General features: G+C 42.4%; 1 protein-coding gene across 1 annotated transcript in view; it reads left to right on the top strand.

Annotated features, from left to right (window-relative positions):
- Vwa8 (von Willebrand factor A domain containing 8) overlaps positions 1-18,565 on the top strand; it is a 317,895-nt gene that overhangs the window by 131,434 nt on the left and 167,896 nt on the right. Inside the window, exons 18-20 of the mRNA XM_005370880.3 lie at positions 5,846-5,961; positions 13,241-13,347; positions 14,880-14,986. Of these exons, the coding sequence (XP_005370937.1) occupies positions 5,846-5,961; positions 13,241-13,347; positions 14,880-14,986 (330 nt within the window). The remainder of the gene's footprint in view (positions 1-5,845; positions 5,962-13,240; positions 13,348-14,879; positions 14,987-18,565) is intronic.

Genomic DNA, 18,565 nt, shown 5'->3' with positions numbered 1-18,565 from the left:
TTTGGAGCCTGTCCTGGAAGTTGCTCTTGTAGACCAGGCTGGCCTCGAACTCACAGAGATCCACCTGCCTCTGCCTCCCGAGTGCTGGGATCAAAGGCATGCGCCACCACTGCCCGGCTGAATACTAACTTCTTTGACTGTTGAACTGGCTACTTCGGGATCATTATAAACTCAGGGTATATATCTGTCTCTTAAATAACTATGCTTAAACTTGTTCCTTATCTCACTGCTGACTGTTAATCATCTATTGAACTGCCTAAACCGAAGCCTTGACATCGTTACTGCTCTGTGCTTTTCTGATATCGTCACTGACTCTGACAGCAGGTCAAATCTGCTGTTATCTGCAGCTGACAATTGTCCTTATATCAACTTTCTAGATGTTGGACCTGGAATATTACTTTCATTTATTGACCCTTCACCAGCCATTCTCACTCTGCATGGCTTACTGTTAGCTTTCTGCAGAAGCTTAACAAATTACCACTATTATTTTTAACAAATCATGGCTTAATGAAATGTTTAATCTGAACTGTAGAATTTTGAAGTCAGTATCACTGAGCCAGCGTGGAAGTGCAAACCTGGACTCCTGGGAGGCTCCAGGGAGACCCCATTCTTTGTTCCTTCTCACTTTGGGTGATTTCTACCTCCATTCTTTGACTTAGGGTTCCATGGTACCCTTCCTCTATATTCCCATCACCCCGGCTGTTTCTGTGTTGAATTTTCTTCTGTCCTCTCTTACAGATATATAAGATTACATTTAGGGGCCACCAAATTAATCCAAGATAATGTCCTTCTTTGAGAAATTCTTTTTTGTTTCTTTTGTGGGGGTGCGTTTCAAGATAGGGTTTGTCTATAGCTTTGGAGCCTATCCTGGAACTTGCTCTATAGACCAGACTGGCCTCAAACTCACAGAGATCCACCTACCTGTCTCGGCTTCTCAAGTGCTGGGATTAAGGCGTGTGCTACTCCCACCTGGCCCTTATAGAAATTCTTAATCTCATCTGCAAAGACAATTGACCCATAGAAAGTAACATTCATAAGCTAAAGCTATTAGTTTGTGCATGTGCTTGCCTGTATACGTGTGTGTGTGTGTGTGTGTGTGTGTGTGTGTGTGTGTGTTGGACATGGATGATTTTCCCCGTTGTCACAGTTCTCCTGCTAGTTAACTCTAGGACCTCATCTCATCTTTCCTCATTACTCTTCAGCTTTGTTATTTTCTTTGCTTTTTCTAAGTTTTAAAATTTATTCTTTAATAATTTTTATACAAATACAATGTATTTAGATTATATCTCCCTCGCTCCTTCCAGCTGCCACCTCTAGCTCTTCCCGTACCTCCAGTCCCCATTCCAACTTTATGTCATTGTCGTAATTATTTTTCTTTTCTTCCTCTTCCCCTCGCCCCCCTTTATAACTCACTGAGTCCATCTGGTGCTGACCATGTGCACATGGCTGTTGGGTACCATCCACTGGAGTGTGCGTGTGCGTGTGTGTGTGAGAGAGAGGGGGGGTATCATTTAGGGCTGAGCACTCCCAGTTACTTATTCTCTACCTTTTGAGCAGTTTTTAATTTCTAAACTAACTACCATCCACTACTTGAAGAAGTATTTCTGAGTAGAGGTAAGGCTTGCACTAGTCACTGGACATAAGAACAAATATTTGGAAGCTAGATTGACATTATGCCCTTTTAACCAAACAGTAGTAGTAGGGCCTGTGACTTCCACAGCCCCTAACTCTGGCCAACTGTGCAATACCAGATCTGAGTTCCCTTCTGTGGAATAGGCCTTATATCTAGTCACAATGCTGTTGGTTATCCATAACAGCCATGCCACTATTGCCTCATTGCATGCATCTCACCAGGCTGGGCGTTGTAATTTTCAGGGCTCACAGCTGGGTAAGACTATTGAATGCTTTTCTTCAAAGTACGTTCTAGCCCTGTGAAAAGTAGCTAGCAGGCAGTCTTTCCTATTCTTGCACACACTAGTGCCTGCCTTGAGATGTGACATGTGGCTTTTCCTCACCTCAGTGGCTTTAGGTTTGTTCCCTTGCCCCCTTAGTTTGCTCAGATGTCACATTTCCAGCCAGTCTTTTCCAGGTCCCTGTGATTCAGAGGCGATTTCCTTGCCATGTCATTGTCATCTTTCCCCCTGCCTCAGGTCTTCATAGAGCTTATGTCCGTGGTCACCACAGACATGCCTTAGTCACTTTGTGGTCTACCCTTGGGTGTTTCTTTGCTTGCAATACAGTCGGTAGTCAGCAGATACCTGTTAGAAGACTGAATAAGCGAATACCCACGTTGTCCTTGGAGTGGTCTTTGCCGGTGTATTTCCAGAGTTCCTCCCATTCTGCATACTGGTTAAGGCATCCATTGCCTTTGTCTGTAGATTGAGGACAGCACACGAAGGGTGACTCGGCTGCTCTGCCAGTCCCATTGCCTCAACCGTTGCCAAAGCCCCTCAGCTCTGCCTATACTTAGCTTGGTGCTGTTTTAACTCTAGCACCCATTAAAATGTCTGCTTTAGAAATGCCTGGAATGTCCTTCCTCTCCATTAATGTGTTCCTCTGAGCTCTTATTCTGCTAGATTGCAATCTCAGTCCCCTAAGCAGAAGTTACTTGTGCCTCATGGTCTGCTTTTGTGACCCTAGCAAATACCCAGGACACTGACTGATCACAGTTACCTGGAAGCTTATTTTTAGCTCTTCAATTAGAACTTCAACTCCCCAAGCTGGTTCAGTCTCCTCTGACTTCCTAACCTAGATCCTGACAGATAATAGATACTAAAATCCTTGAGGAATGAATGGAAAATTAATTAATTACTAATATATTAAGGTATCCTCTCCAGGTGCTTCTCTCCTGGTAGTGTTACATTTTTTTTATAAGAAAAGTAATTCTTTGAGAATAAGAAAAGAAACATTATTTTCATTTCTTATGAGATCTTTTGTAATTTTAAGCAGTTGAGGTACTAATAATTGTGCTAACATGAAAACCCTTTGAGTGTGCTCTTAACTTGCATAACCATGGTAACCAAAGGAATGTACTTCACACTCTAACCCTCCTTTCTGCAAGATAAAGTTGCAGTTAGAAATTTGATAATGCAATGTTAAATACACTAGGACTTTTAAAATTAAAGCACATTCTGATTTTGATTTTTTTTTTTTTTTGGTTTTTCGAGACAGGGTTTTCTGTGGCTTTGGAGCCTGTCCTGGAACTAGCTCTTGTAGACCAGGCTGGCCTCGAACTCACAGAGATCCACCTGCCTCTGCCACCTGAGTGCTGGGATTAAAGGCGTGCGCCACCATCGCCCGGCTCACATGCTGAATTTTTAACTGAAAGTCCAAGAGCAGGAGTTACTGAGTGATTTATTCACCACTGACATGGCTCAACAGAAACAGTCCTGCTGTTTTAAGCAGTTTTGTTGTTGTAAAGAAGTCAGTGCTGTCCAGTGAAGGAATTACTCTTCTTGGAGCCTGTAAGAAGATGTCAGGGTTGCCTGAGGTGAGGTGGGAAGCCCACGTAGCATTAGCTTACAAGACTGTGATGTTGGATCCTAGGAAGTTCTCTTGGTTACTATGACTGTTGGAAGAGTCATGTTGGGGTCCATTTGTCAGAGACGTGTGGTTAAAATAGGAACTTTTGATAATCTGCGAGATTACGGATGGAATTCCTGAATCCTCTGCTTTCTGGAATAGTAGTAAATGCTTATCCACAGTCCTTTCTTCTTCCTTGTTTGCCACTTAGCAAGGATTGAGGTCATTTGCTGCCACTTTTCTTTCCCATCTTGGTGTCATAGTCATCCTGTAGGTCTTTTTGAGGGACCCTATTGAAGCAGTGTCTTTCTGGTCTCAGTTGTCTCTAGCCCTCTTTCCCACACTATTGACAGTCAAGTCAAGCCTTAGAGCAGTGTTGCTTTGGTAAAGCTCACACACTGCTCTGCACATAACACTGCTGCTGCCATTAGAAATGAGGCTCACGTCATTCATGGAGTCATTCGTGATCCACGATTATTTGAGAGCAAGCCGTCTGGAAGGTGGCATGGTAGTCAGGCTGACAGCTCAGGACTACTTTAAGCCCTGGTAGCGTTTGTCAGTGTGTTTTTCTTTTAACTTATTTTAGCACTAAAACATTGTTATTTTTAATTGAAGTGTATGGTTATTTATATTTAAATATTCTCTATGTCTAGAATGCACATTTATTGAAAACAAGTGTTCAGGATTCATCAAATGTTTGTGTGTAAAGAGTTTGTTGAAATTTGTTTAAAGAGGGGGAAATAGTGGAGACTTTGGTCATGTTCCTGACCTGGTCCCAAAAGGGTGTGTAAGTCATATTGTCACTGAAGCAAGACACGAGTGGCAGCAGACCCACATGCCATAGAGCTGTGACGTGCTTGACAGTGGATCATCGATGCTCCATTTGGGGGTCTCACAGCGCTCACTTCATGCAAGCATGTCTTGAACAATTTCCCTTCTCCATTTTGAGCCCTTTAATCCTCAGGGTCCCTTTGCTGCCCTCATCACCCCTGTAACAGTTCACTCTGGCCTGCAGTGCCCCCTCAGTCAAATAGCTTCAAATGGGTTTCATTCCACTGGCTCAGTTAAACCATGCTGTTGATCTGAGCTGTGAACTAGGTCAGTAATCTGATTATTATTAGATTACTATAATAATCTAATTCACTAAAATTATGTCAATGCCTCTTTGTGAATGTGTCTGGCTGCTTTTGCTGTGAGAAGGCCGGTCTGGCTCATCTGTCATTTGTGGGGCATCCTTATCTCTGTTATTTCTGGGGCATCCTTATCTTTGTCATTTGTGGGCACCCCATCATCTCTGTCATTTGTGGGGCACCCCATCATCTCTGTCATTTGTGGGGCACCCCATCATCTCTGTCATTTGTTGGGCACCCCCATCATCTCTGCTATTTGTTAGGCATCCTTATCATCTCTGCCGTTTGTGGGACTCCCCCATTTTCTCTGCCATTTCTGGGGCACCCCTATAATCTCTGGCATTTGTTGGGCCCCCAATTATCTCTTATCATTCTGGAGGCAGCCCTGTTTTTCTGACCTGTGCTAATTGCTGTAGAATCATAAGGGATGATGCTGTTAGTGTCATCTTAAAGATGAGGAAACAGCCTTGAGAAATGAAGCCATTAGTCAACATCACATGCCTCAGGAGAATCTGACTTGTCTAAATGTGAAGCCAGTGAGCAGTAATGTCTCACTGTGCTGCCTGCCAAGAGGATTTCATGCTCAAGTCGACGGGTAGTCATGAGTGCTTACCAGGGCCTTGGCCCTGTATTAGCCACTGCAGTAGTGAAATTTGGGGCAAGTGGGGATAACAAAATTATTGCAACAGTATTAAGGGCTCCAACAGCAATCTGCCACTGAGGTGGTAAACCAGTTGGCATCTTTGTGGTCAGCAACCTACACTGTCCACAATTCCTTTCTTCTGCTTCAGAAACCACAGATTTGCTTAGAGCTCTAAGCATTTTCAGAATATCTTGACGAGTCAGCTGTGTGAAGAAGAAAAGCCAGAATAGCTGATTGTACGTAAGGGATGTCTGTGAGGCAGGTGTAACCCGCATTTAGAACAGCTTTCCACCTAGCCTCCCACCCCACTGAAAGACTGCAATTGAATTTAATTGATAAACACCTTCTATAGAGTAGTAAAACTATCCTGAAGGCTATCTCAAGTGTAAGTTGGATTCTGTTCATTTTTATTCATAACTCATTCCTTGCATGTATTTAAGTTTGGCCTTGTCCCTCAGGAGTAGTGAATTGTACTGTGACCTCCATCTACAGGGTGGGTAGGAACCAGCTGAAGTGAGACTCTTAGCAGACTGTCTGTGCCTTTTCCTAGGCACAATCCCTGGCAGGATCGCTCTCCACCCGTCAGCTGCTGCGGATCGCTCGCCGGCTGTCGCAGTATCCCAACGAGAATCTTCATGATGCCATTACTAAAGCCTGCCTTTCCAGGTAACCATATTCTCCTTTTGCCACAGTTCAAGTCTCTGACCCTCTTCTAGAATGGTCCCATCAGCTGAAGTGACAGTCTCTGTCCACAGTCTGTATTGTATTAACCACATAATGTTTCAGTCTGGCTCTGTTATTAAAATAGACTTCATATGATATATTCACCTAGGCATAAAGACAGTTTTAAGATACCTTAGTGGTAGAGCATGCCCTGAGTTCAGTCACTAGTGCCAAAACAAAATAAGAATGAATTGAATACATTTCACAAGTATTTTATAAAAGGGAAAATGGTTTTAGTCTCTTCCTTGGATCATACAGTAGTAAATACGCGTTTGAGATTGCATGCTTATTCGTGGGTCTTCTGCTCTAGGTTCTCTAAGTGTTGTGTTGCTACTTCCCAAATTTGTTCTGGAACTTTTTGTCTTGATAATACTGATTCTATAGCTAAATTTAATAAAAGTAACACCTTTTCAGTGTATACTAATAGTTTACATACCAATTGGGAAGTGTTTATTAAAAATTGGCTTGCAGAATTTTCTCACAAAATCATGTTTGTATGAAGTTATTTAAAATATTAATAAGGGCCGGAGAGATAGCTCAGTGATTAAGGGCACTAGATGTTCTTACAGAAGAACCAGGTTCAATTCCCAGCAACCACATTACAGCTCACAACTGTCTGTAACTCTAGTCATGGGGAATCTAGTGTTTTCTTCTGACTTGCTTGGGCACCAGATACACATATGGTACACAGACAATACAGGCAGGCAAAAGCAATCATATATGTAAAATAAAATTTTAAAGAGAATATATTCTCTAAGCCCATGTGGTGGTACATGCTCTTTAATCCCAGCACTAGGGTGGTGGGATCTCTGGGTTGAAGGCCAGCCTGGTCTACAGAGGGAGTTCTAGGACAGCCAGGGCTACACAGAGAAACCCTGTCTCGAAAAACAAAAAATTAATAAGAAAAGATTAGTAACAGTTCTCAATAGGCAAAGAGAGTTTTCTCTTAGATTATTCTTATATACTTTAATCCACTATTTTCATTTCTTTGATAAGATTATTTTAATCATATTAATTATGCTTATCATCACTCATTCCTTGATAAGAAGAATTAAAAGGAGACTCTGATTTGGTTTAGAAAATTGTAATTGTCTTTTGTAACACTTCAGTGTACTAGACAGCCTTTCTTGTAAACTCCTTGTGCTGTGACCGGACTTTTCTCTCCCTGGGTGCATCCAGCTGAGCTAAGCCTGTCTGCAGCATAATTCCTTGAATAGCTCATAGTTATAAGACATCCCAGTCTTGTGTTTTAAACAGAACAGTATTAGAGATATAAACAATTTTTGATGCAAAAAAGCATCAACTGCATATTTTACAGTCATAAGGTGCAGAAAGTACAGACAGTTATCCCCTTTACTTAGAGCATATTTTGCTTATAGGTCTGAGAGCAGAGATGCAGGTACATGGTACTCAGCAAAGCAGGCAGTGTAGAAGATTAGGGGAACAGAGCATGGTAGATATGTTAGAATACAGCAGTCACCACAGCATGTAAAATAATGCTGCCTATTAAACCAGCTTCTAGATCTTCTTAAGAAACTAATAGTGCATCAAGAAGTAAGAATTAATCTAATAAATGAAGAAGAATCAAAGTCAGGAGAATAAATATCAAACAGCCTCAAGTTGTAAGAATGTGGAAAGGTAAAGTTGGAAATAGCCCAAAAGTCCATTGACTGCCGAATAGATGAATTAAGTGTGAGGCATTCATTCAATAGGATATGATTCAGTAGTAATACATATAAGGTAAAAATACGTTGAAAATATAAATGGTTGAGAAGAACAAAACATAGCATAGTTTTCTACAGCTCGGGGTACTGGGAAATAGAGTGCCTTTGAACTAGCAAAATGTTCTCAAATTGATTGAGACAATGCTTGCACAACTATGAACATAATTAAAATGATTAAATCATGCACTTTAAGAAATTGTATAGGCAGAAATTTTACATCAGTAGATCTGATATTAAAATGAAATAAAGTAAAACCATACTAAGAAATGACTGATACCGAGAAGACTTTGAAGTAGGATAGGGCCTACTGCTAGATCTCAGTGTCTATGTAAGCAGGATCTGTGGGTCTGCATGGTCGTGAGGTAGCGGACCTTCACCAGGGCCCCTTGCATGGAAGGTAAAGTAGACACGTTGGCTGCCTTGCTGACTTGTTTCTGCTCATGTGACCAGAGAAAAACTGAGAAAGCTTGCCATCTCTCTGGAACCTTGGTTGGGAAAGTTCTCCTGTAGGAAATACAGTGCTCTGTGTTGCCTGGAGCAAGTAGGAGGGCCTGTAGGGACGCAGTTAGGATGGTAACCACAGGGTATGATTTTAGTTAACTCATTCAGAGTTTTGAACTACCTATAGGCTTTCATAGAATAGCAACCCTAAAGCCTGTAATGTATCAATCCTTTAACTACCCAAGGTATTAAACAGTCCATCTGAATATAAGGTCACAATATATGATAAGCTAGGTGTTGGAAAGATGACTCAGCAATTAAGAACCGTGGTTGCTCTTGCATAAGGCCTGGGTTCAATTCCCAGTACCCATATGTTGGCTCACCACCATCTGTAAGTCTAGTTCCAACAGATCTAACACCCTCGTCTGGCATCTCTGGACACTAGTCAAACAAGGGGTGCACAGACATAATAAGCAGGTAAAACATTTAGACATAATAATGATTTTCTTAAGTTACACTATTCTTGAGAAAGAAATATGTAGGAGATTTGACAGATAGGACATTCAGAAATAGAACTCCAGGAACTCAAAGTAGAACATTTGAAATTACCTAATGGGTATCCTTCAGAAGGTGTAAACGTTAGGAAAGTTTAAAACTAGGATATAAAGAAAAGCAGGAGTTGGTGAATTTGAAAGAAAAAACTGAACAAAAAAAATTGAAATCAAAGTTTTGAAATAAAAGAAACCTGGCTGATAGCAGTCAGGACAGAGTTGTAGGAGCACCACAGTGATGGAAGCTGGCACCAAAGATCCAAGCATGCAGAGCTGCCAGCAAAGACAGATACCAGGAGAAAGACTGACATCCGCCTGATGGAACTTCTGTGGGTTTTGCTGGGGATTGAGCCCAACATCCTGTGCTTGCTAAACTACACCCCAATCTCCTGAAAGAATAAGAGATGGGAATTATTCCAGCAGATTCCAGCTAAGAGTGTTCTAGAACTGTAAAGTATGAGTTTGTGTTGAAATGTGTCTGTTCACAAATGGGGCAAAGTAAAACAAATTCCCATGGCCTGAGAGTAATGCACAGACATAAGGACAGTGCTAAACGTCCAGAGGAAAAGCCTACAAGGGAGCAAGGATCAGACTGATGACTTGAGAACAGCAACAGTAAATTCCAGAAGGATTAGATGTCCTGTTTTTAAGTTACTGTCATATAAGTGAGAAAAAAGATATGATGAAACCTAATTTCCCAGCCATAACCGAACTCTTAGTGAACCATGAATATTCTTAGTAAACCATGGGTAAACACAATGTTCTTCAGCCTGATAAGGACTGCTGCAAATTTAAGCAGCAAGCATTTCTCCTGGTAAAATACTTGGCATATTTCCTTAAATGTTAGGAGAAAATGAATATATTATCTTCCACATTTTCTTCCAGTACCCAAGATAACATGATTGGTAATAGTAAAAGTATCCAAGAGGCAGTCATGTAAGTTACTAGAGCCAACAGTCTAATGAAGTTCTTTGTGTGCTCAGATCGATGACATTCTTGTGCTTTTGCAACTATGAGTCAATTAGATTGGACATGCAGTCCTTCTGTGGAAGGCAGAATCAATCTATTGATGGCCGTCAGAGGGAAGCTGTCCTTGGGCCTGCACAGAAGAGGAGACTGACTGCTAGAAAATGCACTCCTCACAGTCTGCGTGTGCAGTCAGAATCCCACAGTACAATGAGCTGGAAATAGAAAGTTCCAAAAGTAGCTAAGGAAAATGTGAGGGAGGTATATGTCTGTGCAGGAAGATACTGTCTGTTGTGTCGTGGCATTCCTCATAACCATGTTGCTCCAGGGAGACTATGAAACTATAGAAGCCACAGACTTGTGGAGCTTAGTCTATGTGAAAAGTATCATTTTTAATGTAGAAATGGATGCTATGCCAACAAAGGGTTAAGATTAACCCCATCCCATTGTTTTATAAAAACGTAAACTCTGGATATGTGCCAATGGACTGTAACTACCGTGAGGGTTAAAAGCCACCGCGTGGGAGCATGTCTGACAGTCAGTGACCAGAGATGGACTAGCACCCAGAGCCTGCAGATTCAGATAGGCGTGGATGCAGAGAATGAGCGATTCCAGTATCCAGTTAACACTTGGGGAGATGCTGACCGCTTTATTAGTTAGGGAAGTCGAACTTGAAATAAGACTGGTTACTATTCTATGCTTGTTTTTTTTTTTAAAAAAAAATATTCTCTGAAGTTTTCTGGAATGTTGACATACTTCAGAGTAAGTAGTGTTATTATCAAAGGCCTCAGTAAAGGCCTGCCTTGTTATCCGCTTGTGACCCGCGGGGGCGGAGCTAATACTTGCAGCCTCTTGCCCAGGCATCATCTGTTGTCTTTACAGCAGCTGTGCCAGCCTCAGAGTAACACAGAAGCAGGAAAGAAACAAACAGACTATTGGTTCATTTTTTTTTTTATAACCTCTTTTCATGTTGAGGCAATGAAAAGGAACTAATTTTATTGAGAATTTCAGGCAAAAATGAAAAGAGTTCCATAAACTACCAGTGAGGCCTTCTGGGACTAGATGGAATTAGGAGAGGCAGCCCTAGCTGCTCAGCCTTGCGCTGTCGCCCGCTCCCACTCCTGTCCTCCCCTTCTGCTCTACGTATAACTCCAGGGGCTGCAGCCTTCCGTTTCTAGATGCCCCAAACCCGTTCATTTGAGTCCTAAAAGTAGGACTAACTGGCTATAAGAGGAGTTCTACTGTGTTCTTTATTTTATGTTATATTGACTTACGCACTTCTAAAAAAAATTTGAGGAATTGATTCTTTAGTGGTAAGATTTTGGAAAGAGCTGTAAGAATCCAATCAGAGGTAAAGATTAGCGGTCCTGGAAAGTGAAGTCATGAAGAAATTATTCCTCCCACCCAAAAGTGAGTTACACGCATTGTTTAAAGATTCTAAGATGTGTAAAATTAATAGTATGTGTGTAAGATTTCACTTTGTAAAGTGTTACATAATTAAATCTAAAATCCACAAATCTGATAAGTAATCATACCCAGTGTTTAACAGTTATTGACATGACTTTTTTTATTGTCCCCAGGAACGGTTTTGCTTGTAGAGACTGACTGTCTAGTGACTGCTTGAATTTAAAAGCCGATTCCATTCTTTAAGAATGTGATTAAAAATACCTAAACTTCTTCAGAGTTTTCTCTGTTCATTTAACTGTAAGTTTACTAGATATTAACAATTGCATTTAAATGCATTTGCAAAAGTACTGAATTTTATTTTTAGAACTGCCTAAACTAAATACTTTCAAGCTTTGAAACTGTATTAATAACTTTTACATACAATAAATAACCACATATTACAAGCTACATTTATCAGATAGGCCATATTATCTTAAGTCATCTAATACTATTTGTAAACTTAAGAATTCTAGTCACAAGTACTAATTAATTCATTATACATTCTGAGTAGACTCCTTGATATCCGTTATGAATCTCTGATTAGCTCTAATTGCCACCCTACCACCCAGCCTTCCCTTTCGTGGGGTTACTGCAGTCTGCCTCCTCATCTGGTCTTTCCTGTATCTTCTCTCTTCTAGGCTTTAGACAAAAGGCCAGAAATGTTCCAATAGAGAGCCAACCTGAGATTTGTGGGCAGGCTATGTAGAGGTCAGGGGTGCCAAGAATAGTTAGTAGACAAGTCAAAACTTTGTGTGGGCCGGGCGATGGTGGCGCACGCCTTTAATCCCAGCACTCGGGAGGCAGAGGCAGGCGGATCTCTGTGAGTTCGAGACCAGCCTGGTCTACAGAGCTAGTTCCAGGACAGGCTCCAAAGCCACAGAGAAACCCTGTCTCGAAAAAAAAAAAACAACAACAAAAAAAACTTTGTGTGGTCCACATCAATCCAGGTGACCTAACAGGGGGTGGTAGAGATGCCTACAAAACCCTAGTATCCCCAGACTCAGGAACAACTATGATAGGAAGGTTGGGAATGGTGCCAGGGTGCAAAGACTCAAGAAACAGGACTCAAACACAGTGAGGTTTGGGAGATAAGGTGGGGGCTTGGTTTCGAGCAACAAAGCAGTGATGTCAGAACTGCGCTGGCATGCAGAACTGATGAGACACAGCCTAGAGGTGCATACATCTCCTAGTGCTCTTGTGGGACCCAGAGGAGGCAGGGGGTAGACAGGGTCAGGTCTGCGGCTCACAATCTTATGGGCACAGGTAATAATACCCAGTGTCTGACACCCTTCATTCACATGCCTCTGGCTCATGCCACCCTTCTACTATTATGGGTTTGTTCTCAAGGGGAGGGGACCATCCACAAAGCTTAGTACTGTGTGGACCTGAATTCAGATGGTTGGTTTGAGACATCGGAGCATCCAACCATGGCTTTATACTAGCACAGCACAGGCAATCACTGACTGAAGATCCTTTCTGTGGGTTTGCTATGGTCATACATTCTAAACATTACATTGCGTAGGAAACTGTTCCGTGCCATGATACTTATGGTGTCTTTGTAGTTGAAGACTCTGTCTATTCTCAGATTGTTATTTTAACAACGTATTTATAAAATAGGTACAGAAAGATTTCTTAATGGAAGGAAACAAAACCAGAAAATCTTTCATTCAGGAATTTGTGTTAGAAAATAAGAAAAACCTCATTAAACCACTTCTGATTTAAATTTGTGATTGCCACCTTAGAGTAGGCTAAAATGTTGCTGTTTTAGTTAAGAAAAATTTGATATGCCACTTATACAATAAACAAGAAATATGAGGCATATAAAATCCATTTATGAAAGAGATGATTTCATCATAATCTGAAAAATTTACGTTAATGAATATTGCTAATTACAAATAAGCTTAGTTATTAAAGATTGCACAAGCATGTGCTTTACACAAACTAAATTTATATTTATACTAAAATTTTATGCATTATATTTCATAGGTACACAGTTTCTCCTCAGTTATAGTTAGTGAAGTATGTATGTTAAAAGTGACTTAAGAACCAAAGAAAACACTGAATTAATCAGAGCACTGCCATCCCTCTCCCTAGGTTCTTACCAAGCCTTGCTAGGTCAGCCCTGGAGAAGAATCTGGCAGATGCTGCAATAGAAATAAGTGCTGGCGACAGCCTGGAGACAGAGCTGGAGAACTACAAGTGTAAGTACTCGGCTCGGCTCGATTCGGTGACATAATGACAGTCAAACATTTTGTGTTACTAGTGTCAATAAAATCCTTTTCTTTTGTGTATTGCACTGATAGAGTGAGTCTATGTCTCTCCTCAAAAAGCAGTCTGAAGGCCATTCTACAACTGAACTTTTGGTATCACTTCTTTCAGAGGGGGCCGCCCTCCCTGCCAAGAGTCAGTTTGACACTAATGGAATCAACCTGTCTAATTTTGACAAATATGTCTTTCCAAATGTTTTCACCATACAGTTTAGAATTCTGTTTTCTTTGTACGGCATTGTATTTTGAAGACCACCAAGTTTCCTGTGGGGCGCGCCAGGGAGCATTTTCTAGGGAGACAGACTAAGGGGAGCCGGCTGTATGCCCTCCTCTTCCAGTCCCTCCAGTCAGCCGTTCTGCCACCTCCACCTCTCTTCTGCATGGTCATGAGGAGAAGCTTGAAGTGGAGAAGACTGTGCACTCTGAAAGTTTCCTGTTCTGAACTTAGAGCACGGGAAAAAATTCCATTTTTAATGTACCTGTCTTCTCAAAGCACATGTGCGACCGTTCTCCAGCAGGACAGCAATGGCTGTGGCTGTGATAGGTGTTTTAGTCACTGTGCCTACACTGAACCAAGGGTTTACTATTAAGAATAAAATTATAAATTTGATACTGATAGATCTGAACAGATGTGCGGAGGCCACTCAGAGACAGACTAACTCTGAGATTTGCTCAGAGCTGGTAGCATAAACAGAGAGGCTATGTCATTGGGATGGTGGATTGCTAGGTCTGGGAAAGGTGAGCGCCAGCAGTGTCCTTCTCGGCTTCCTGTAGGGGATCAGGGACCTGAGTGAGCAGATTGTTCACTTGACTGCTTCCATTCATCTTGAAAGCTACGGATCTCCTGGTCACGAGCCCGAGCTCACAGAACAGCCTCATAAGGGCAGGTCTCTGTCCAGGTGATGTGATGGCCGTCAGTGTAGCATGGTCTTAATGGGAGCTGCTCCTGTACTGCAGTGCCGTACTTTCTAGTTCTAGCTTTTTATCAGAACACAAGTCTATGTTCTCCTGAAATTACATTTGCCCTCAGTCATGATGGCGAAACAGGTGCTCAAACAGAAGCACCCTGTGAGACTTCTGGAAAACCAGCAAGCCTGCTTTCTCCCAGTGTGTCCCCTATGTAGTTGAAATGTTATCAGTAAACATGGATTCTGTGAGCAGAATGATCGGAAGGCCTCCACCATGGCCGTGTGCTGTGCACTGAGCCCGAGTGGATGCTGCTGGGCCTGCTGTCGTGTGATCTCAGCAGAGCTGTGTAAGCTGGCTCACTGCCACCTCTTGCTCTTTTCCTTCGTGGACTTACATTGGGTCTACAACATAAATTGGAGAGCTAGTGTTTTAGTGTATTCTTCAGCTGTTTAATTAAAATCCCGAAGCTGCCTGGCAGTGAGGTTGGCCAGACTAGACCTCTCTGGGTACTCGCAGGCATTGCTGTGACTAATCCTCTGCCTGTACACAATGTTCAGGTGAGATAGTGTCCGGCTCTCTGTGGATCGGCGCTGTCAGCGCACCAGTGTACAATACCCAGGAGAAGATGAAAGTGCCCGACGTTCTCTTCTATGACAACGTTCAGGTGAGGGCATTGCTCTGTGGTCTCGGGCTAATCTCCATCGTAGTGGCCAACACTCGTCCAGATGACACTGATGTTTAATTGTGGTCATGATGTCCTAAATTCAGTTCAGGTAAGGCAAAATAAAGGCCTGAACTGTTTTTAACGACAGTGATAATAAGGTTTAAATTTCTTTCCAATGGTTAAAATTAGGAGTTATTGCTATGGATTTAAATATATGCATGTTGTGTGTACTCACGTTTTGTGACTGTGCTTGAGGCCAGTAAAATATCTTATTGAATTAAAGCAGACCTACTGGCTGTCACTTGGGCTCCTAGTTCAGTCCTCCCTGCAGCTCACAGAAGGTGTGTCCTATATCTAGCTATATATCAAGTTATATGGATAGAAATAAAATACTCTTATCTGTGATGTAGAAACAAAAACCTTGTTAAAAGGAACAATAGTGGGCTGGAGAGACGGCTCAGTGATTGAGAGCACTAGCTGTTTTTTCTGAGGACCCTGGTTCAATTCCTAGCACCCACATGGCAGCTCAAAACTGTCTGTAGCTCCAGTTCCAGGAGATCTGACACCTTCACACAAATGCACATTGTTGAAATAAGGGCAGCGGGCTGCTTCCCCAGCACCCGGCCGCCCCCACGGCTAGCTTTACCCGAAATAATTACACGGAAACTGTATTCTTTTAAACACTGCCTGACCCATTAGTTTCAGTTTCTTATTGGCTAGCTCTTACATATTGATCTAACCCATTTCTATTAATCTGTGTAGCCCACGAGCTGGCTTACCAGGAATGATCTTAACCTGCGTCTGCCTGGAGTAGGAGAATCATGGCGACTCATGATTCAGCTTCTTTCTCCCAGCATTCTGTTCTGTTTACTCCACCCACCTAAGGGTGGGTCTATCAAATGGGTCTAGGCAGTTTCTTTATTAATAAGAAATCACTCCCACATCAGCACATAAAATAAATTTAAAATTTAAAGGAACGATATTTCTCAGTGTTGACTGTCCACATTTCGCATGCTGTCTGTGAAAAGGAGAAAAAAACCTGTTAAATTGTTATAAGTAAGAGTTGGAAAAACTCCAGACCAGCTGAGGTTGAAAAGCCCTCACAGCACGTAAGAACGTGGGAAGTTCAGTAGGAAGGAAGACTACTGTGTCCTTGAACGGTGTCTGTTGCCATGGCTTTGGTGACACAGACATTGAAGACTGCAGATCTGCAGTGAGCTTTTCACAGACGCCCTGAGGGCCTTTCTGTAACCAGCTCCAGATGCCCCCACGCCCCCAAAGTGTAATGAGTCACTCATCAGTAAGGATTTTAGTTGCTGCAGTTCTGGGGATGCGACTTGATGCAGTTTGCTTCTGTGGTAGGCACTGCTGCTTCATTTATGCTGCACGTCTCCGTAGAAGCAGGAACCTTTGTGTCACTTACAGGTGGAGGGCATAGCCAGTCCATCTTTTCTGATGGCCCGTAGTCCCCTTACCACAGTGCAGTGAAAGGGTCTTTCAAATGTCTCTCCCCTGGGTTTTTCTGTTGCCTCCAGTGAAGTTTCTAGCACATTTTAAATAAGTGTCAAGAGAATTAAAAAAGATGAATAAGATTTTGAGCATCCATTCTAAGGAGTTTGTCTCATTAAACCTTTATTATGGAATATGACCCATGGAGCAGTAAGGAGAAATTGGACATTTTAATAAGTCCAAGGAACTTTAGACCAGAAAAATTAAATACCACAGGTTAGGCTTGTCCCTAAGGTATTGGGGTCCAGAAATTAAAAGTTATACACACAAACAGATGCATCTCCAAGACTCAGTTGCTTTTCATGTGATGAAAAATACAGACTAAGAAGTACATATGGTTGTGTTGCTGTATAGTGTGATGGAGGTACATGCAGGTTGCTATGGTAACAAAATGAGATGATGGATGCTGACTGGAAAGGTTTCAGAAAACTCAGTCCACAGATTCTTGGATTCCGGTTGCAGAGTGTCAAGTGATGAGGCTGGTGCCTGAGGAGGTGCTGTTGTCCAGGATTCACTGACCGAATCCGTGACAGATTTCAAGCACATTTGCCCTTTCACTAACAACACTCTCTTGTGTTGTCCAAGAGTTAGAATCAGACGGAGATAGTGGGGCAATGGTGATTGCAATGGTCGAGGTCACAGCTAAGGAGAATGTGAATGAAATAGGCAGTGACGGTGGAGACAAAGGGCGGTGCAGCTCTCATAGGACCCCTTAGGTGGTAGAAATTAGGGATTTTGTTTCCTACTGTCTCAGGGACCACATCATCTGGTGGGAAAAGGGAGGACAGAAAATTACTCCTAATTGTGCCCACAGTGAAAGGAGTGGGTAGTGTGTGAGGGGGCGAGCGAGGAGGTTGGGCCTGCGCAAGAGCATGAGGAGTAACCACTGCTCCCAGAGCATCAAGAGTCACCTGAAGAGCTTTGAAAACTGAGTGGCAAGTCTGTGAACAAAGAAACAGCCATGTCTGTCCTGCAGAGAACTCGTGTGCCCCAAGGAAAATGGAAGTTTCAGGAGCTAAATTGGTCAGTCAGAATCTAGGTCGGAAATAATAAAGACCCTAGGTCCCAACTGTGCCAATAGAGAAGAAAGAGTCTCTGTCTCTGTCTCTGTCTCTGTGTGTGTGTGTGTGTGTGATTTTACTGAGAGTCCCAAAAAGAGAGGGGCAAGATGGACAGTGACCATGATGATGTCACAGTTTGATCGAGAGGAAGAAAGGGTTCTTTTTAATGGGGGGGGGGGAGGTTTCAGGAGGGAAAGAAAGCTGAAGATGAGGACGTGAGGAAGCGAGGGGTCGTGTTTTGGATGAGCGGAGTTTAGGAAATTGGGGACTAGCAGTCATCACCGAGAAAGCCTGCAGACTGCCTGCTCCAAGTTATAATTGCTTGCAGCTGAAAAATCTCGAGTTTTGTTTGTTTTCTTTTTTCACATTTTGTGAGTTGATGAATATACATGGGTGCACATGTGCCATGCACTGACCCACGTCATATCCTGGGCATCCAAAAGAAAGCAGCCAGGAAGATGGTGAGAAAGAGCAAAGATCAGACCTGCAGGAAGATGGGTAGAAGGGGGAACCTGCCTGTGATGCTGCAGAGACTGAAGTGCTCACTGGTGTTGGCAATGACCTTAGCCTTAGCGGATGGCTCGAGTCAGCGGGCAGATGCAGTGAAGGTCTGCAGCAGAAGGACGTGCGAAGAGACTTAGAGTGGAGGCAGGGCGGATGGCTCTCCAGTGTCCCCTGCCACGAGTGTGCTTCTGGGGAGTCAGCGTGATGAAACAGCCTCTGATTTTCACTCGGGTAAAAGGAGCCGCCATCTCCAGACCATCTTAGGAGCGAGCTCCAGTGTGAGTGACACCCAGGTCCCTCTCCTCAAGGACCTGTTCACTTTAGGACAGTCTTTATTTACACTGTTAATACTCTTCTTGTTTATTTTTAATGTTCCAGAAAGACAAAAAATGAATATACTCATTTTACTTAAAACCTTTTTAAATTTTAGTTCCCCAGTGTATCTAGTTTAAGAAAACTAAAAGCACCATTCATTGTACTTGTTCTTTTTTTAATTCTTTTTTTT

Source organism: Microtus ochrogaster, unplaced genomic scaffold, assembly GCF_000317375.1.
Source record: "Microtus ochrogaster isolate Prairie Vole_2 unplaced genomic scaffold, MicOch1.0 UNK88, whole genome shotgun sequence".
NCBI classification, from domain to species: domain Eukaryota; kingdom Metazoa; phylum Chordata; class Mammalia; order Rodentia; family Cricetidae; genus Microtus; species Microtus ochrogaster.
The sequence above is the reverse complement of the archived record's forward strand: the minus strand, read 5'-3'. Positions and strand labels throughout refer to the sequence as shown.